This window comes from Scyliorhinus torazame, chromosome 17, assembly GCF_047496885.1.
Source record: "Scyliorhinus torazame isolate Kashiwa2021f chromosome 17, sScyTor2.1, whole genome shotgun sequence".
NCBI lineage: Eukaryota > Metazoa > Chordata > Chondrichthyes > Carcharhiniformes > Scyliorhinidae > Scyliorhinus > Scyliorhinus torazame.
In genome coordinates, this window is record NC_092723.1 from 44,463,288 (window position 1) to 44,481,107 (window position 17,820).

Consider the following 17,820-nt stretch of genomic DNA (forward strand, 5'->3'; position numbering starts at 1 on the left):
GTCTTTGGGGGCAGGGGGATCTGGCCCCAGGGGGGGCCCCCACGGTGGCCTGGCCCGCAATTGGAGCCCACCAATCTGCGGGCAGGCCTGTGCCATAGGGGCACCCCTTCCTTCTGCGCCGGCCCCTGTAGGGCTCCGCCATGGCCGGTGTGGAGAAGACACCCCTCCTGCGCATGCGCAAGAATACGCCGGCCGAACTGTGCATGCGCTAAACCACGCCGGCAGTTCTGTGCATGCGCTAACTCGCGCAGTCCCTTTGGCACCGGCCTAGCCCCTGGAAGTGCGGAGAATTCCGCAACTTCCGGTTGGCCCGACGCCAGAGTGGTTCGCGCCGTTCTTGCCGCCGGTGAATCCCGCCCAGGGTCATTGAATATTTTTAAAGTAGAGGTAGGTAGATTCTTCACTAACAAGGGAGTCCAAGGGTACCAAGGACAGATGGAAATTTATCATTGAGGCTAAAATCAGATCAGCCATGACCTTATTGAACAGTGGAGCAGACTTGAAGGACTAATTGGCCTACTCCTACTCCAAATTCATATGTCCTTATGGAGATTTGTTTGCCCTGATTCCCATTGATTTAATTTTACAAGGGTTCCTTGATGCCACACTTGGTAAAAACCTGCTTTGATGTCAAGGACACCTGGGGCGAGATTTTCCGGCCCCCCGCCGGGTCGGAGAATCGCCGGGGGCTGGCGTGAATCCCGCCTCTGCCGGTTGCCGAAGTCTCCGGCACCGGAGATTCGGCGGGGGCGGGAATCGCGCCGCGCCGATTGGCGGGCCCCTCCGCGCGATTCTCCGGCCCGGATGGGCCAAAGTCCCGCCGCTAAAATGCCTGTCCCGCCGGCGTAAATTAAACCACCTACCTTACCGGCGGGACAAGGCGGCGCGGGCGGGCTCCGGGGTCCTGGGGGGGGCACGGGGCGATCTGGCCCCGGGGGGTGCCCCCACGGTGGCCTGGCCCGCGATCGGGGCCCACCGATCCGCGGGCGGGCCTGTGCCGTGGGGGCACTCTTTCTCTTCCGCCTCCGCCACGGTCTCCACCATGGCGGAGGCGAAAGAGACTCCCTCCACTGCGCATGCGCGGGAATGCTGTCAACGGCCGCTGACGCTCCCGCGCATGCGTCGCCCGGAGATGTCATTTCCGCGGCAGCTGGCGGGGCACCAAAGGCCTTTTACGCCAGCTGGCAGGGCGGAAATTTGTCCGGCGCCGACCTAGCCCCTTAAGGTTGGGGCTCGGCCCCCAAAGATGCGGAGCATTCCGCACCTTTGGGGTGGCGCGATGCCCGTCTTGGGCGCCAGTCGGCGGACATCGCGCCGTTTCCGGAGAATTTCGCCCCTCATCTCTTAGGTTCAGCCCTTTTGTGCATGTTTGGACAAAAACTGCAATGAGATCAGGAGCAATGCTACTTGCCGACCATCATTCACGACACACAGCGGAGCTTTGATCTGATCTAGTTGGGTGTGTGATCACTTATTGTATGCAGCTTCTGTTTGGCGTGGGCTTCACCAGGTTGACATTTTGGGCTGGACTCTCCAGTCGCCCAGCCTGGTGTTTCTCGGCAGCGTGCCATTCTCTGGCAGTGGGATTCACTACTCCCGCAGCTTGTCAATGGAATTTCCCATTGAAGCCACCCCACGCTGTCGTAAAGCCACGGACAAGACTGCGCTGCCAGTAGGAACAGGAAATCCCGGCTGGAGAATTCCGGCCCTTATACTTAGGTATACCTGGCAGACCTGAGGCTGTTTTCGTTAGAGAGAAGAAGGTTAAGAGGTGACTTAATAGAGGCATACAAGATGATCAGAGGGTTGGATAGGGTGGACAGTGAGAGCCTCTTTCCTCGGATGGTGATGTCTAGCACGAGTGGACATAGCTTTAAATTGAGGGGAGGTAGATATAGGACAGATGTCAGAGGTAGGTTCTTTACTCAGAGTCGTAAGGGCGTGGAATGCCCTGCTTGCAACAATCGTGGACTCGCCAACGTTAAGGGCATTTAATGTGGATGATAATAGAATAGTGTAGATGGGCTTTAGATTGGTTTCACAGGTCGGCGCAACATCAAGGGCCGATGGAGCTGTACTGCGCTGTATAATGTTCTATGTTCTATGGTGCTGATCCTGGCATGCCCTTCTGCACTCATCATTGAACCAGGGTTGATCCCTTGGCTTGATGGTAATGATAGGGTTAGGGATATGACGGGGCAAGTGGTTACAATTGGTGACAATCCTGGTGCTGCTGATGGCCCACAGTGCCTCATGAATGCTCAATTCTGAGCTGCTAACTCTATTCTGAATCTAACTCAGTTAGCACAGTGGCGGTGCCACGCAGCACGAAGGACAGTATCCTTACTGTGAAGATTGGATTTCATCTTCACAAAGACTGGGCGGCGGTCACTCCTGCCTATAATGTGAAATGCTGCTTTGACAAATAGGTTGGTGAGGAGAAGGCCTAGTAATTTTTTCTCTCTTGTTGACTCACTCACCATCTGCCTGACAGAAATGTCGGTCAGCAACTGGCCTACTCAGTCAGTAGTAGTACTACTGAGGCACTGTGGGGACATTGATGTCTCTCACTCAGAGTACATTCTGTGCCCTTGCCACCCTCGGTGCTTTTTCCAAGTATTCAACATGGAGGAGTATTAATTCATCAGCTGAGGGCGTGCAGTAGATGGTAAACAGCAGGTACTTTCCTTGCCCAAGTTTAACTTGATGTCATGAGACTGAATAGGTCCAAAACTAATGTTGATGACTTTGTGGACAACTCCCTCCTAACTGTGTACCTCTATGGGTAGCACGGTAGCATAGTGGTTAGCACTGTGGCTTCACTGCACCAGGGTCCCAGGTTCAAATCCCTGCTGGGTTACTGTGTGCAGAGTCTGCACGTTCTCTCCTTCTCTGCGTGGGTTTCCTCCGGGTGCTCCGGTTTCCTCCCACAGTCCAAAGATGTGCAGGTTAGGTGGATTGGCCATAATAAATTGCCCTTAGTGTCCAAAAAAAGGTTAGATGGGGTTATTGGGTTACGGGGATAGGGTGGAAGTGAGGACTTAAGTGGGTCGGTGCAGACTCGATGGGCCAAATGGCCTCCTTCGGCACTGTATGTTCTATGTTCTAGCCATCTTCTGGGAGGATCCTGCTGGTGGGATGGGATATACTCAGGGATGGTGATGGCGGTGACTGGAACATTGACTATAAGCTATGATTCGGTGAGTATAAATATAATCTGTGGGATAGTTCTCCAAATCTTTGGCATAAGCCCCAAAATGTTAGTAAGGAGGACTTTGCAGGGATGAGTTTGCTGAGAAATTGCATCTAACGTTTACAAGTTCAGTAAAAAAAAAATAGACATCTGTCTTCCGAAGAATTACTACATTTTCCAAAAGTGAATTTTTTTTTTTGTGGGCTGATATGTCTTTTATGTTGTCAAGGATATTTTGATTTAAGTTATCATAATAAAGGAAAAACAGGTTGTTAAATGGAATTGCATCATGAAATCTTCAATGGGTTGGAATCATACTGTGCAATATCAATAATAAAGACATTAACACCTTCCTATAAAACTCCGCTGTCTGCTCTTTTAATGAATCCATTAACATCTGTTCTTGTAGCGGATGAAGTACTTTCAGACAGACATTAATGTGTTTGATAGTGATATTACACAACAACAATGATTTTGTTTCTGTTGAAGTTCAATCATTGCTTCTTCTCCCTTTAGGAACAGATGTCCAGCTTTTGTTGGCAAGTGTTCACAACAAGTCGCAGATGACCATATCAAGAGATGCTGAACATGGACAAAAGGAAGCTGAAATCAGCCCAGCAGTGGCAATAATGCGACCCATCCTGCGGTTTCTACAGCTCCTGTGTGAAAACCATAACAATAACCTCCAGGTTAGGTCACATTTTCTCTTACAGTTTCCCCCAAGTGACGTGAAAAATGGCACTGACTTTATTGTTTTGGAGTGTTGGGTCTGGAAATCCAAACTGTTCAAAGAGCCAATTAACAAGTCATAAGACGAGAAACGACTTACCGTCGGTAATATTAGTGGACAAACAATTGTTGTTTGGTCCACTATTTTAACAAAAACATTAACCTGCTCATTTAAATGGATCACTACCTTTGTTAAAATGCCAGATGCAAGAATGTCCACATGGCCTTTGAGGTGGTGCAAGTGCAGTTTTACCAACATGAAACCTGGGCTCATTTATAGCCTTCATTTATGAGGCTAGATTGCAAAGACTAGGGAAGTCGAGGAAAAGAGGGCATGGTTTTAAAATTAGAGCTAGACAGTCCGTACCCAAATGCAGCAACATTCAGGCTTGAGCTGACAAGTAGCAAATCACATTCACACCATACAAGTGCCAGGCAATGACCATCTCTAACAAGTGACAATCTAACCATCTCCCCCTGGCATTCAATAGATCGTATTAAGGATTTGTTACATCATTTTCAATTCGGGAGTAAATTAGCAGGTAATGTCACAAGTCAGTACAAAATAACAAGTTTAATAGGTCCCCAAATTCCTCCGGGATTTCAGCAGGCTGTCACTGCAGTTTTAGGTAAATAATGCCAGTGATGCTCCTGGCAGTGATGCTGAATTGACTGCTCTGAATCTCAGCCCCAACTGAGTAAGGACCTGGTATAGGATTGGAAGCTGTTTGGCCAAATTAGTTGAGGTATACCAGCCACGAGATGGGAGGAAGTAGACACCACAGGACTGGGGTGGGGTTTATTGGGAGGTGGCTGAGGCTAGTGACCTGGATCCCCAAAGGCAGGCCAAAATATTTTGGGGTATTGGCCTCATTATACCTGGTGCTGGAAAAGACTCCATGGCATCGGAGGCAAACTTGAACAACACCTCCCATACCCAAAAAGGGCCAGATGAAGCACTTTCCAGCTGAATGTGGAAGATCAGTTTCCATGGTGTCACATACAACCACTTGTCTCATGCACAGTAAGAAGTCTTACCACACCAGGTTAAAGTCCACCAGGTTTGTTTCAAATCACTAGCTTTCGGAGCACTGCCCCTTCCTCAGGTGAATGAAGAGGAACATACCTCTTCATTCACCTGAGGAAGGGGCAGTGCTCCGAAAGCAGCTAGTGATTTGAAACAAACCTGGTGGACTTTAACCTGGTGTTGTAAGACTTCTTACTGTGCTTACCCCAGTCCAACGCCGGCGTCTCCACATCTTGTCTCATGCAGATTAAGGGCTCTTCCATTGACTCAGTGTGTCAGTACGGATGGGCACTAATAACCCAATCCCAGCATAACCACTGACATCACTGCCCACAGCCACAGAAATGCAATGCCACAACACCATGGGAATTATAATGGTTACTGTGTTGGATCTGTAACATTATTTCTGAATATCCATAGAATCCTGTAGTGTAGAAGGAGGCCATTCAGCCCATTGAGTCTGCACCGATCCTCCGAGGGTGCTCGCCACCTAGGCCCATTGCCCCTCTTCACCCCAGCAGCCACGTGCATTGATCATGGCCGATCCACCTAACTTGAACATCCCTGGACATTAAGGGACAATTTAGCATGGACTGTGGGAGGTAACTGGAGCAGCTGGAAGAAACCCATGCAGGCACAGGAAGAACATGCAAACTCCATACAGACAGTAACCCAAGGCTGGAATCGGAACACGGGTCCCTGGCGCTGTGAGACAGCAGTGCTAACCACTGTGCCACCCTATTGTCCCTAATCCACACAAAACATAGAACAGTACAGCACAGAACAGACCCTTCGGCCCTCGATGTTGTGCCGAGCTTTGTCCGAAACAAAGATCAAGCTATCCCACTCCCTGTCATTCTGGTGTGCGCCATGTGCCTATCTAATAACCGCGTGAAAATTCCTAAAGTGTCCAACTCCACTATCACAGCAGGCCGTCCATTCCACACCCTAACCACTCTCTGAGTAAAGAACCTACCTCGGACATCCCTCCTATATCTCCCACCCCAAACCTTATAGTTATGCCCCCTTGTAACAGCTACATCCACCCGAGGAAATAGTCTCTGAACGTCTCCCCCTCATCATCTTATAAACCTCTATTAAGTCGCATCTCATCCTCCTTCGCTCCAATGAGAAAAGCCCTAGCTCCCTCAACCATTCCTCTTAAGACCTACCCTCCAATCCAGGCAGCATCCTGGTAAATCTCCTTTGCACCCTTTCCAATGCTTCACATCCTTCCTATAATGAGGTGACAAGAACTGCACACAATACCCAAATGTGGTCTCACCAGGGTCCTGTACCCCACGGCTCTTAAACTCAAGCCCCCAGTTAATAAACGCTAACACACTATAGGCCTTCTTCACGGCAACCTTCAGAGATCTGTGGACATGAACCCCAAGATCACTCTGTTCCTCCACATCCCTCAAAACCCTGCCGTTGACCCTGTAATCCGCATTCAAATTTGTCCTACCAAAATGAATCACCTCACACTTATCAGGGTTGAACTCCATCTGCCATTTTTCGGCCCAGCTCTGCATCCTATCAATGTCTCTTTGCAGCCTACAACAGCCCTCCACCTCATCCACTACTCCACCAATCTTGGTATCATCAGCAAATTTACTGACCCACCCTTCAGCCCCCTCCTCCAAGTCATTTATAAAAATCACAAATAGCAGAGGACCCAGCACTGATCCTTGTGGTACACCGCTGGTAACTGGTCATAGTCTGAAAATTTTCCATCCATCACCACACTGTCTTCTATGTGATTGCCAGTTACTTATCCAATTGGCCAAATTTCCCTCTATCCCACACTTTCTTCATGAGCCGACCATGGGGAACCTTATCAAACGCCTTACTGAAACTATGTATATGACATCAACTGCTCTACCTTCATCTACACACCTAGTTACCTCCTCAAAGAATTCAATCAAATTTGTGAGGCAAGACTTTTGTTTTTAAAATTATTTAATTCAATTTTAACAAATTTTCAACAACCCCCCCCCTCAACTTACAGAAAGAAAAAAGAAAACACACAAAGAGACACTGTACGCCCAATCTATACAGATAATTCCCCCAATATACAACCCCCCCCCCCCCACAAAACAAAATAAACACATACCCAGAGACCCCCCCCCAGGCTGCTGCTGCTGACCTCCTCCTAACGTTCCGCCAGAAAGTCTAGGAACGGTTGCCACAGCCTGAGGAACCCTTGCACAGATCCCCGCAAGGCAAACTTTACCCTCTCCAATTTAATGAACCCTGCCATGTCATTAATCCAAGCTTCTACGCTTGGGGGCTTCGCATCCTTCCACAGTAGCAGAATCCTCCGCCAGGCTACCAGGGACATAAAGACCAGAATACCGGCCTCTTTTGCCTCCTGCACTCCCGGCTCGTCCGATACCCCAAATAATGCTAACCCCCAACTCTGCTTGACGCGGGTGTTCACCACCTTGGACATAGTCCTCGGAAAGCCCCTCCAAAACCCCTCCAGCGCCGGGCATGCCAGGACATATGGGCGTGATTTGCCGGGCTCCCCGAGCACCTCACACACCTGTCCTCTACCCCAAAAAACCTACTCAACCTCGCCCCTGTCATATGCGCCCTGTGAACAACTTTAAACTGTATCAGGCTGAGCCTGGCGCAAGAGGAGGAAGAATTAATCCTACCCAGGGCATCAGCCCACAGATCCTCATCTATCTCCTCCCTGAGCTCCTCCTCCCACTTGCCTTTTAGTTTCTCCACCGAGGCCTCCTCCTCTTCCTGCATCCCCTGATAGATCGCCGAGACCTTGCCTTCTCCAACCCATACACCCAAAATCACCCTGTCCTGAATCTTTTGTGCTGGAAGCAGCGGGAATTCCCTCACCTACCGTCTCACAAACGCCCTCACCTGCATGTATCTGAAGGCATTTCCAGGGGGCAACCCAAATTTCTCCTCCAGCGCCCCAAGGCTCGCGAACGTCCCATCTATAAACAGGTCCCCCATTCTTTTAATTCCTGCCCGATGCCAGCTCAGAAACCCCCCCATCCATTCTTCCCGGGACAAACAGATGGTTCTCTTGAATCGGGGACCAAACCGAGGCCCCCCCTCACCCCTGTGCCGCCTCCACTGCCCCCAAATTTTCAGAGTCGCCGCCACCACCGGACTCGTGGTGTACTTGTAGGCGGGAGCGGCAACGGTGCCGTCACCAGCGCCCTCGGACTCGTGCCCACACAGGATGGCATCTCCAGCCTCTTCCATGCCGCCCCCTCCCCTTCCATTACCCTTCATAAATCCGTGTTGACTATCCCGGATTAAGTTGCATCTTTCAAAATGGTCATTAATCCTCTCCCTCAGGACCTTTTCCATTAACTTACCGATCATTGAAGTAAGACTAACCGGCCTATAATTACCAGGGTCATTCCTATTCCCTTTCTTGAACAGAGGAACAACATTCGCCACTCTCCAGTCCTCTGGCACTATCCCCGTGGACAGTGAGGACCCAAAGATCAACGCCAAAGGCTCTGCAATCTCATCCCCTGCCTCCCAAAGAATCCTAGGATATATCCCATCTGGCCCAGGGGACTTGTTGACCCTCAGGTTTTTCAAAATTGCTAATACACCTTCCCTCAGAACATCTACCTCCTCCAGCCTACCCTCCTGTATCACACTCTCATCCTCAAAAACATGGCCCCTCTCCTTGGTGAACACTGAAGAAAAGTATTCATTCAACGCCTCACCTATCTCTTCTGACTTCATGCACAAGTTCCCACTACTGTCCTTGACTGGCCCTAACCTCACCCTGGTCGTTCTTTTATTTCTCACATAAAAGTAAAAAGCCTTGGGGTTTTCCTTGATCCGACCCGCCAAGGGCTTCTCATGCCCCCTCCTAGCTCTCCTAAGCCCGTTTTTTTAGCTCATTCCTTGCTATCTTGTAACCCTCAAGCGACCCAACTGAACCTTGTTTTCTCATCCTTGCATATGCTTCCTTTTTCCTCTTGACAAGACATTAAACCTCTTTTGTGAACCATGGTTCCCTCACTCGGCCATTTCCTCCCTGCCTGACAGGGACATACCTATCAAGGACACGCAGTATTTGTTCCTTGAACAAGCTCCACTTTTCATTTGTGCCTTTCCTGACAGTTTCTGTTCTCATCTTATGCTCCCTAATTCTCGCCTAATCGCATCATAATTACCCCTCCCCCAATTATAAACCTTGCCCTGCCGTATGGCCCTATCCCTCTCCATTGCAATAGTGAAAGACACCGAATTGTGGTCACTATCTCCAAAGTGCTCTCCCACAAACAATTCTAACACTTGGCCCGGTTCATTACCCAGTGCCAAATCCAACATGGCCCCACCTCTTGTCGGCCTGTCCACGTATTGTGTCAGGAAACTCTCCTGCACAAACTGTACAAAAACTGCCCCATCTGAACTGTTCGACCTATAGAGGTTCCAATCAATATTTGGAAAGTTAAAGTCACCCATGACAACTACCCTGAGACCTCCACACCTATCCATAATCTGCTTTGCAATTTCTTCCTCCACATCTCTAGTACTATTTGGGGGCCTATAGAAAACTCCTAACAACGTGACCGCTCCTTTCCTATTTCTAACTTCAGCCCATATTACCTCAGTAGGCAGATCCCCCTCGAACTGCCTTTCTGCAGCCGTTAAACTATCCTTAATTAACAATGCTACTCCTCCACCTCTTTTACCACCTTCCCTACTCTTGCTGAAACATCTATACCCTGGAACTTCCAACAACCATTCCTGTCCCTGTTCTAACATTGGGCGGGATTCTTCCCTACCCAGCGGGGCGGGGGGTTCCGGCGTAATGGAGTGGTGGGTACCACTCCGGCGTCGGGCCGCCCCAAAGGTGCGGAATTCTCCGCACATTTAGGGGCCAAGCCCTCACCTTGAGGGGCGAGCCCTGCACTGGAGTGGTTTCCGCACCGCCGGCTGGCGGGAAAGGCCTTCGGCGCCACGCCAGCCAGGGCCGAAAGGTCTTCGCCGGGCGACCCATGCGCGGGAACGTCAGCGGCTGCTCACGGCATCCCCGCGCATGCGCAGGGGAGGGGGTCTCTTCTGCCTCCGCCATAGTGAAGACCATATGAAGGCGGAAGAAAAAGAGTGCCCCCACGGCACAGGCCCGCTCTTGGATTGGTGGGCCCCGATCACGGGCCAGGCCACCGTGGGGGCATCCCCCGGGGGCAGATCGCCCTGCGCACCCCCCCCCCCCCCAGGACCCTGGATCCTGCCCGCGCCGCCTTGCCCCGCCGTTCAAAAGGAGGTTTAATACACGCCGGCAGGCGAGGGTTGACAGCGGCGGGAATTCGGCCCATCGCGGGCCGGAGAATCGCTGGGGGTGGGCCCGCCGACAAGCGATTCCCACCGACCGTCTCGGCGCGATTCCCGCCCCCACCGAATCTCTGGTGGCGGAGAATTCGGGACACGGCGGGGGGCGGGATTCACGCCAGCCCCCGGTAATTCTCCGACCCGGTGGGGGGTCGGAGAATCGCGCCCCATGTCTCCGTAATGGCCACAACATCGTAATCCCAAGTACCAATCCACGCTCCAAGTTCACCTACCTTATTCCGGATGCTCCTTGCATTAAAGTAGACACAATTCAACCCACCTTCCTGTCTGCCGGTACACTCCTGCGACCTTGATACCCTCCTCACTACCTCACTACTCTCAACACTGGCTTCTGGACTACAGCTCGTTTTCCCATCCCCCTGACAAATTAGTTTAAAGCCACCTGAAGAGCCGCAGCAAATTTTCCTCCCAGGATATTGGTGCCCCTCTGGTTCAGGTGCCAACCGTCCTGTTTGTACAGGTCCCACCTTCCCCAGAATGTGCTCCAATTAACCACGTAACTGAAACCCTGCCTCCTACACCATCCCTGCAGCCACGTGTTTATCTGCACTCTCTCCCTGTTCCTCAACTAGCCAGCACGTGACACCGGCAACAAACCAGAGATGACAACATGGTTTGTCCTGGCTCTCAGCTTCCACCCTAGCTCCCTAAATTCCTGTTTTAAATCCCCGTCCCTACTCTTACCTATGTCGTTGGTACCGATGTGTACCATGACTTGTGACTGTTCCCCCTCCCCCTTAAGGATTCTGAAAACACGGTCCGAGACGTCACGGACCCTGGCACCCGGGAGGCAACATACCATCCATGAGTTTATTTTGTTGCCACAGAACCGTCTATCTGTGCCTCTATCTATCGAGTCCCCAATAACTATTGCTCTCCTGCTCTCCCCCCTTCCCTTCTGAGCCACAGGGACGGATTCAGTGCTGGAGATCCGGTCACCGTGGCTTCTCCCTGGTAAGTTTCCCCCCCCCTTCCCACCAGTATCTAAAGCGGTATACTTGTTACTAAGGGGAACGACCACAGGGGATCCTTGTACTGACTGCTTCCTCCCAGCCCCTCTCACCGTCATCCATCTATCTTCATTCTTCGGAGTAACCACATCCCTGAAGCTACTATCTATGACCACCTCTGTCTCCCGAATGATCCGAAGTTCATCCAGCTCGAGCTCCAGTTCCCTAACGCGGTTTCTGAGGAGCTGGAGATGGGTTCACTTCCCGCAGGTGAAATCAGCAGGGACACTGACGGCGTCCCTCACCTCAAACATTCTGCAGGAGGAATAATGCACTGTCTTCCCTGCCATCCCCCATAGATAACTTGCAGATAAAACAAGAAAAAGAAAGAAAGAGCTTACCTGATATTCACTCACCCCCTTAAGTTAGAGGAGGTGGAAGGGTGGGGGACACTACAAGTGTAGTGTCTCGGGTTTAGCAACCGCCCAACTTAAATACAGGTAAAAATAAAACACTTAACCAGCAACCACTGCATCCCGCACTATAACAGCAATCAGCTGTTATGGGCCTGCGCAAACAATTTAAACTACTTACCCAGCAGTCACTCTGTCCTCACTCCGACAGGATTCAGTTGGAAACCCCCAGCGGTAAGTTTTTAAAAATTCACTCACCTTCCCAGCAAGCACTCAGCAACCACTGCGTCCCGCATTATAACAGCAATCAGCTGTTATGGGCCCGAGCAAACAATTTAAATCTGTACTACTTACCCAGCAGTCACTCTGTCCTCACTCCGACAGGATTCAATTGGAAACCCCCAACGGTAAGTTTTTAAAAATTCACAGACATTCTTATAGTTTGTCTTATAGTCTTATAGTTTCTATGACATGCCAATCACAGTAATATAGTAAAATACGGATCATATTGGATTTGTTTATTGTCACGTGTACCGAGGTACAGTGAAAAGTATTTTTCTGCAAGCAGCTCAACAGATCATTAAGCACATGAGAAGAAAAGGGAATAAAAGAAAATACATAATAGGGCAACACAACATATACAATGTAACTACATAAGCACTGGCATCAGATGAAGCATACAGGGTGTAGTGTTAATTAAGTCAGTCCATAAGAGGGTCATTTAGGAGTCTGGTGACAGTGGGGAAGAAGCTGTTTTTGAGTCTGTTCGTGCGTGTTCTCAGACTTCTGTATCTCCTGCTCGATGGAAGAAGTTGGAAGAGTGAATAAGCCGGGTGGGAGGGATCTTTGATTATACTGCCCGCTTTCCCCAGGCAGCGGGAGGTGTAGATGGAGTCAATGGATGGGAGGCAGGTTCATGTGATGGACTCTCTGAAGTTTCTTGCGGTCCTGGGCCGAGCAGTTGCCATACCAGGCTGTGATGCAGCCTGATAGGATGCTTTCTATGGTGCATCTGTAAAAGTTGGTAAGAGTCAATGTAGACATGCCGAATTTCCTTAGTTTCCTGAGGAAGTATAGGCGCTGTTGTGCTTTCTTGGTGGTAGCGTCGACGTGGGTGGACCAGGACAGATTTTTGGAGATGTGCACCCCGAGGAATTTGAAACTGCTAACCATCTCCACCTCGGCCCCGTTGATGCTGACAGGGGTGTGTACAGTACTTTGCTTCCTGAAGTCATATGAGGCCATTTGTCCAATCCAAGTCAACTTCCTTTAGGAATCCATGAACCCCCAACCTAAACCTATAAGGGTAATTTTATGACCCTCTCCAACATCGTTGGGGCTTTGCACAGAGCCTCCACACATGTCAGAAAATTGGAAGCACACTCCACAATTTTCCTTCCTGTGGACTCAATGAATGTAAAATCATGGGATGCATGGCCATAATATTTTGCTATGTGCTGCTGCATGAACTCATTTATGAAGTTACTACACACAGCATTTTATTATTTCTGTTCCTCAATTTTGGGCCCATATACGGGTAAATGTTATATTAATATATGTAGTGAATATAATGATATCAAATAAAGATAGAACACCATTATTAGCCAGAGCCTGTTTTCTTCGTCACCAGTTTTTCCACTTAAGCAGATGCAGGAGTGTTAAAAATTATTCTCTCAATACGAGCATCCTGGTTCCAGGATTTACAAATAAAATCATTGTCAGCATCTAAACCTTGCATTTGATTCCATTCTGCAGGATTTGATCAGTGGCGCACTTCATTTCTTGATCGATTGTGTATCTTTTCTCAACAGAATTTCCTTCGCTGTCAAAACAACAAGACAAATTACAACTTAGTCTGTGAGACTCTTCAGTTTTTGGATATCATGTGTGGGAGCACCACTGGAGGCCTGGGGCTGTTGGGACTGTACATCAATGAGCATAATGTGTTACTTATTATTCAGACACTGGAGACACTAACAGAGTACTGTCAGGGACCTTGCACTGAAAACCAGGTACACATGAAATGAAAATCACTTATTGTCACAAGTAGGCTTCAATGAAGTTACTGTGAAAAGCCCCTAGTCGCCACATTCCGGCGCCTGTTCGGGGAGGCTGGTACGGGAATTGAACCGTGCTGCTGGCCTGCCTTGGTCTGCTTTAAAAGCCAGTGATTTAGCCGAGTGTGCTACATTATACCCACTATTACTGAACTATGCCAGGTGTGGCACACATGGTTGTGAGATCGCATCTGGCACAATAGTGTAATGGGAGTTCTTCACCTGACACAAACTGTGAAATAAAATATTTCTTATGCCAGCTTTGCTGTTTCCCTTCCTCAATTGGTTTTCCTCAGTAGGTATGGATTGATCCTAAGTATTAGGCCAGCACGTTAGTATAGGCATTGTCAAACTCGGGGGCGCGACCGACAGGTGGGTCGTGGGCAGGTGTCGGGAGGGTCGTGGAGCCATCCGTCGCGGCATTCCGGATCACGCAAATCTACGCGCAACAGCCGCAGTAGCTGACTTTCAATAATGCCGGCTGCGAGCGGCCTTCAAAATGGCCAGGAACAGGTAAAAGAAAATTCGGCAGCGCTGCTCAAGCGTGCCCGATCATTGAGGCGCATGCACAACTATGCGCATGCACACTGAAAATCGGGCACGCATACGCAGTGCAGCCGCATTTTTTTCATATGGTCGCAGCCCTTTTTTTTCAAGTTCAGGGGGGCCAAAGGGACCCAAAACCATTTTCTCCATTTTTGTCAGCAACAAACAAGGTAAGAGAAAATGGTGGGACACGCAGTTCGGCCGGCATGGATCGCGAAGGTTGTCTGGCGTGGGTTGCGAAGATCGACCGGCGTTGGTCAAGAAGGTTGGCCGGCGTGGGTCGCGAAGGTCGGCCGGGTTGGGTCCGCGAAGGTTGGCCGGTTGGTAAAAATGGGTCCCCGGAAAAACAGTTTGAAAAACACCGCATTAGTAGAAGGTTTTAAAAATAATTTTGTACAGTAGGGCAGAAAGTTCAATTGCAATAAAGACGTTTCATTGGTGTAAAAGCTGTTTCAAGAGGGTTAGTCATAACCGCCTTTAGAAGAAAACTACACATGGTAACATATAAAAACAGAAAATGCTGGAAACACTCAGCAGATCAGACAGCATCTGTGGAGCGAGAAACAATGACCAGAATCGCAGTGGGAACCATGGTGCTGGGCCCACTCCAATCTCAGGAGAGGCCACATGCCAGTCTTCCCATGGCAGCAAAACCTCCCCGGATTAATTTGGAGTACGGAGAGGGCGGACACGGGATTCCCAGCTGCCAATGGCAGCATGTCAGTCAAGCTGACACCCATTTTCTGTGAGCCGACTAAGATTCAGCCACAGTTCCTCATTATCAGGCACTCTGTGCCCGATTGAGAGGGTGGGGGTGTGGAACTGAAAGCCACCCCCATTCTTCATGCCCTCTCCTCTCACTTGATTCCCACCCCAACATTCCCATCCTGTCCACGCTCACCATTGGACTGGGGTCCCTTAGCAATCCTGGGCCTCTAGGAGGTGCATTGCCTGCTCATGCCACCGCTCCAGGTAACGCTGACGGCAGTGCGGTGCTGCTGAACTCTGATTGTCCAGCAGTTCTCGGTGAGCAGGAATTTTGCTGTTAGGCTCCTGAATCTCGGGGCAGGATCTACGGTGGCCACTTAAGCACCGGATACTTGATTCCATTGGGGATCCTGCATGGAACTGACAGGGGTTCCCGACTGGTTCATTGACCAATGGGAAATATCCCCGTCAGGCTGATTAAATCCTGTCCAGTTAGTGATTCAGGCCACTGAACCTTTATCAGAATGCAGCACGGTAGCATTGTGGATAGCACAAATGCTTCACAGCTCCAGGGTCCCAGGTTCGATTCCGGCTTGGGTCACTGTCTGTGCGGAGTCTGCACATCCTCCCCGTGTGTGCGTGGGTTTCCTCCGGGTGCTCCGGTTTCCTCCCACAGTCCAAAGATGTGCAGGTTAGGTGGATTGGCCATGCTAAATTGCCCATAGTGTCCAAAATTGCCCTTTGTGTAGGGTGGGGTTACTGGGTTATGGGGATAGGGTGGAGGTGTGGATTTTGGGTAGGGTGCTCTTTCCAAGAGCCGGTGCAGACTCGATGGGCCGAATGGCCTCCTTCTGCACTGTAAATTCTATGATGGCCAGCCTGGTGTCTTTATCTGCCAATGTGCAAACCATTGTGGTTTCATAATAGGAAAGATCAGCAAAAGGAAGCATGCTAACCTGTCAGTATTTCTGTTAGATTTGTGTGCTTTCAAAGCTTCAAAAAATATGAACTGTATTCTTTGTTTATGTCAGGAGATGCAAAACACAGCTTTAATGAAATAAATAATCTTGAATATGTTTCCCATTTGCTGCTGCGAGGTATTTCAGCAGCCTTTTTGATTTTTCGTTGTCTAGACTTGCATTGTATCTCACGAGTGCAATGGCATTGATATTATCACTGCACTGATTCTGAATGATATCAGCCCACTCTGCAAGTACAGGATGGACCTAGTACTACAACTAAAGGTAAGCGGAGATCTAGTCCAAAACATTGAAGTAGATTTGACCCAATATGTACAATGTAATCCAGGATATTGTAGATTCACTTTCATGATAATTGGGCTAAGTGAAAATTGAACAAAGAGGCCAAATTTAGATTTGGACATCATCCAGAACAGGAATTTATTTATTCGAACCCATTCCATTTTAGAACAGAGGTTTATCATTTAGGTGTGCATTCTCAATGACTGATTCAAGTTACATTTAAAGTTTGATGGGAACCGTTTTGACATTGGGTGATGGTATAGATTGGGACTTGGTATATATCCTTTCTGCCAAATGGGCACAATGCCTACTAATTTCTACTTATAAAATCTTTGCCAAATGACTTGCTTTTTGTACGATCAGTCGTGAGATCGAAGGTTGGAAAAGAGTTACATTTATACCGCGCCTTTTATGACCACTGGATATCCCAAAGTACATTACAGCCAATTAATTGTTTTTGAAGTGAAGTCAATGTTGCAGTGTCCGAAATGCAGCAACCAATTTACGCACAGCAACTCTAGGCAAGTCATAATGACCACATAATCCGTATTTCAATGATGGTAATTGAGGAATAAATATTGACCCAGACGTAGGCACTAATTCCCCTGCTGTTCTTTGAAATGGTGCCCTGGGATTTCCATATCCATATGTGAGAGGACCAATGGGGCATCAGTTTAATGTCTCGCCCGAAAGGCAGTATCTCCAACATGCAGCACGCCCTCTGTACTGCGCTGGAGTGTCAGGCTTGATTTTTGTACTCCAGACCTGGACCTTGAACCCACAACTTTCTGGTGCAGAGGTGAGAGTGCTACCAACTGTATGGCTGCTGGCACAAGATACTACCTAGCTTCTCACTCTTTAAAAGCTTGACCTTCTTATGATACATTGGTAAAGGGAAAGCAGGAAAATTCACGTTAAAAAAAGCACACAGAAAAATGGATATACATCATAAGGCCCATAAGATAAATGCTGGAAATTTCCAGCCGTTCACGCCGATGGAATCCTTCACCGACAGCAACAGCGAACCCCCACCCCATGTCTCATGGTGGCAAGGGGTGCATTCAACAGGAAGCCCAGTTGGCAACTGCGGGACTAGAAGACCCCTCCGCCAGCCAATGGCAGGTCGCCTCTCGCCATTGCGCGGTATATCACACCCATACTCTCTAAATAAATAGTGGATTTGTGAGGTTCAGTCCTGCGGAGGTTTTCATTCAAGTATGTTTATCTTTTCTTTCCGAGAGTGGTCAGAAGTTTCATTAAATATGCAGCTAATATGTTTAATACTTTTACTAATAGGACAATGCTTCAAAGCTTTTGCTTGGACTCATGGAGAGTAGGTATGACAGTGAGAACGCAGAGAGGATCCTCTTCAACATGAGGCCCCAGGAACTGGTGAGTGTGTTAAACTATTGTTGAGAAATATTTGTATTTATGGCCATAAATCCTGAACACAAGCATATCACCTTGTGAGGGTTTACAATTGAGTGATGCTGAATGTCGTTGGGTGAGCTAAACATGTGAAATAAAAACAGGATAAACTGGATACACTCAGCAGGTTAGGCAACATCTGTGGAGAGAGA

General features: G+C 49.1%; 1 protein-coding gene across 1 annotated transcript in view; it reads left to right on the top strand.

The window, feature by feature from the left end:
* The window catches only part of itpr3 (inositol 1,4,5-trisphosphate receptor, type 3), a 361,536-nt gene that overhangs the window by 301,015 nt on the left and 42,701 nt on the right, over positions 1-17,820 (top strand). Inside the window, exons 41-44 of the mRNA XM_072480387.1 lie at positions 3,710-3,882; positions 13,479-13,679; positions 16,112-16,222; positions 17,537-17,632. Coding sequence (XP_072336488.1) covers positions 3,710-3,882; positions 13,479-13,679; positions 16,112-16,222; positions 17,537-17,632 — 581 coding nt within the window. The remainder of the gene's footprint in view (positions 1-3,709; positions 3,883-13,478; positions 13,680-16,111; positions 16,223-17,536; positions 17,633-17,820) is intronic.